Source organism: Buceros rhinoceros, unplaced genomic scaffold (genome assembly GCF_000710305.1).
Source record: "Buceros rhinoceros silvestris isolate BGI_N320 unplaced genomic scaffold, ASM71030v1 scaffold28453, whole genome shotgun sequence".
Taxonomy (NCBI): Eukaryota; Metazoa; Chordata; class Aves; order Bucerotiformes; family Bucerotidae; genus Buceros; species Buceros rhinoceros.
In genome coordinates, this window is record NW_010404638.1 from 2380 (window position 1) to 4379 (window position 2000).

At 58.9% G+C, this 2000-nt stretch overlaps 1 protein-coding gene across 1 annotated transcript in view; it reads right to left on the reverse strand.

The window, feature by feature from the left end:
* Positions 1-824: 824 nt before the first annotated feature.
* The window catches only part of SYTL4 (synaptotagmin-like 4), a gene marked incomplete at its 5' end in the record, with an annotated part of 6936 nt that continues 5760 nt past the window's right edge, over positions 825-2000 (reverse strand). Inside the window, 3 exons of the mRNA XM_010133458.1 lie at positions 825-967; positions 1088-1296; positions 1840-1939. Coding sequence (XP_010131760.1) covers positions 825-967; positions 1088-1296; positions 1840-1939 — 452 coding nt within the window. The remainder of the gene's footprint in view (positions 968-1087; positions 1297-1839; positions 1940-2000) is intronic.

Consider the following 2000-nt stretch of genomic DNA (forward strand, 5'->3'; position numbering starts at 1 on the left):
CAGGCAAGGCAACAGCCTCTAACACAGCTTCACCACACGCATGTGAACCCGCTCCCTCCCACCCTGGAGTCTCCCGTGCTGGGCAGGGGCTGCTGCCAGGGTCCTGCCAGAGCTGCCAGAAAGCCTTTAGGAAAAGCAAACGGCCCCACACACAGCAAAGCCAGCAGCAGCCCAAAGCGCAGCCCACTCCGAGGTCTCGCCAGAGCCACCCTACCCCTCGCTTCCCCTGCCACCAGCCACGGGGCGCCCTTCCTGGGAACTGCTTTGGCAGTAGAATATTAACTTGAAATAAATAAATTGGTATAAAAAGTCAGTGCTGGCAGAAGGTGTGTCACAGAGAGGCCCTGGAAGCGATTCCAGCCCTCCCCAGCCTGTCCCCACAGGGCTCCATCCTGCTCCAGCAGCCACAATTGGGCTCTGCACAGCTGCCCCAGTGCTGGAGCTGGCAGCATCTCGGTGGGATGAGGGTGGAGATGCCAAGGAGGGAGCAAACTGAAACAGAGCGGGTGGGAAGAAGAAGAATGGAAAGCAGAAAGAATCCAACCACATTTCAAAGCATTTTGCCTGGGGGGGGAAGAAGGGAGGGTCCACAAGGACTCCAGTTCAGCCTGAAATGTGGGGCGAAGCCTAAGACAAAAGGAAAACCCTTTAAATGATGCTGGGCCAAGAGGACTTTCTGCCCAAACCTGTTTAGAGAAGGTCATGTTTATCACAGTATAAGCAAAAAATAGACCGACCCGCGTGTGGCAGGCCTGCCAGGCCGTGCAGCGCGTGTGGCTCCCGAGCAGCAGTGCCAGCCCTCAGCCGAGTCCCGGTGCCACAGCCTACAGCCTCAGCTTGGCCATGGTGGAGCGGAGCTGGAGCGTTCCCTCTGCCCACGAGCCCGGGTACTGGCACATCTTCTGCCACAGGTTCAGCTCCTCGCCCGTGGAGTCCATCCAGTCCACAGCCTGCCCGTTGCTCATGCCTGGGCGAAAGGACAGATGTGAGCAAAAGTCACTGCCAGAGCAACCTCCTGCCTGCAGCAAGGCAGCCCCAAGCCAGGCTGCTTGTCCCCAGGGTTTGATGGGACCCCAGGGCTCCTCACCATTGCCCACCCCGAGTCGGACCCCCCCGAGGAAGTCGTTGCTGGACAGTGGCTCCCCGGCCCAGACTGTCAGCTCCAGGCAGATGTGCTGCAGGTCCTCGGGGTTGACACCGTTGTAGACAAAGGTGTGGTTGTAATGAGGGTTCAGGGTCTTCTTCACCACAGGTGTCTTCCTCTTGGAGGCTTTGTTTTTGTGTGGCAGGAGGTAGCTGGGGGAAGCAGCTCCTTGGGTTAGCAGCTTGTGTGCCTTCTGCCCCCGGGGCTGGGGCACCTCAGCACCCCAGGACCTGGCCCCTGGAGCCAACCTTCCCTGATACAGCTCAAGAAGAAGGACCAGGGCAGTCTGCAAGCAGCTGGGTCTCTTCCCTGCCTCTTGCAAAGCTGCTCAGCCAACTGCAAGGGGTCCAAGAAGGGGAGAGGGCAAGGACCAGACCCTACTTGCCCCCAGCCATGCTGCCTGGTGGCTTGGTGACCTTGGGGAAGATGGTTTGACAGCAGCTGGAGTCCTGCCCTGCACAAAGACTCCCACCGCAACCTCTCAACCAGCCAAAACCCAGGAGAGCATTTGCTACCAGGAGCACCTTGTCTCTGGGCTGACAGTGACTTCCAGGGTACCAACAAAGGCAGCACAGGGCACCTAGTGGTGAGACCCTTCCCTCCCACAGGTCCCCACAGCAGCTCTGGGAAATGCCCTGGGATGCAGCCGGGGAGGACAGCGCCTCCATCGCCCCCCACCAAGGACCCACGCTCACCCTTTGACAAAGCTGTCTGAGGTCCCCCCAGATTTGGCAGCTGTGAGGTTCTTGGCTTCTTTGATCCAGACCTGGAGCTCACCGCCTTCTCCTGTTTTGCCTGAGAAAAACCCAACACGGCAAGAATGAATCAACCTTAATTTGCACCACAGCAAACTTCT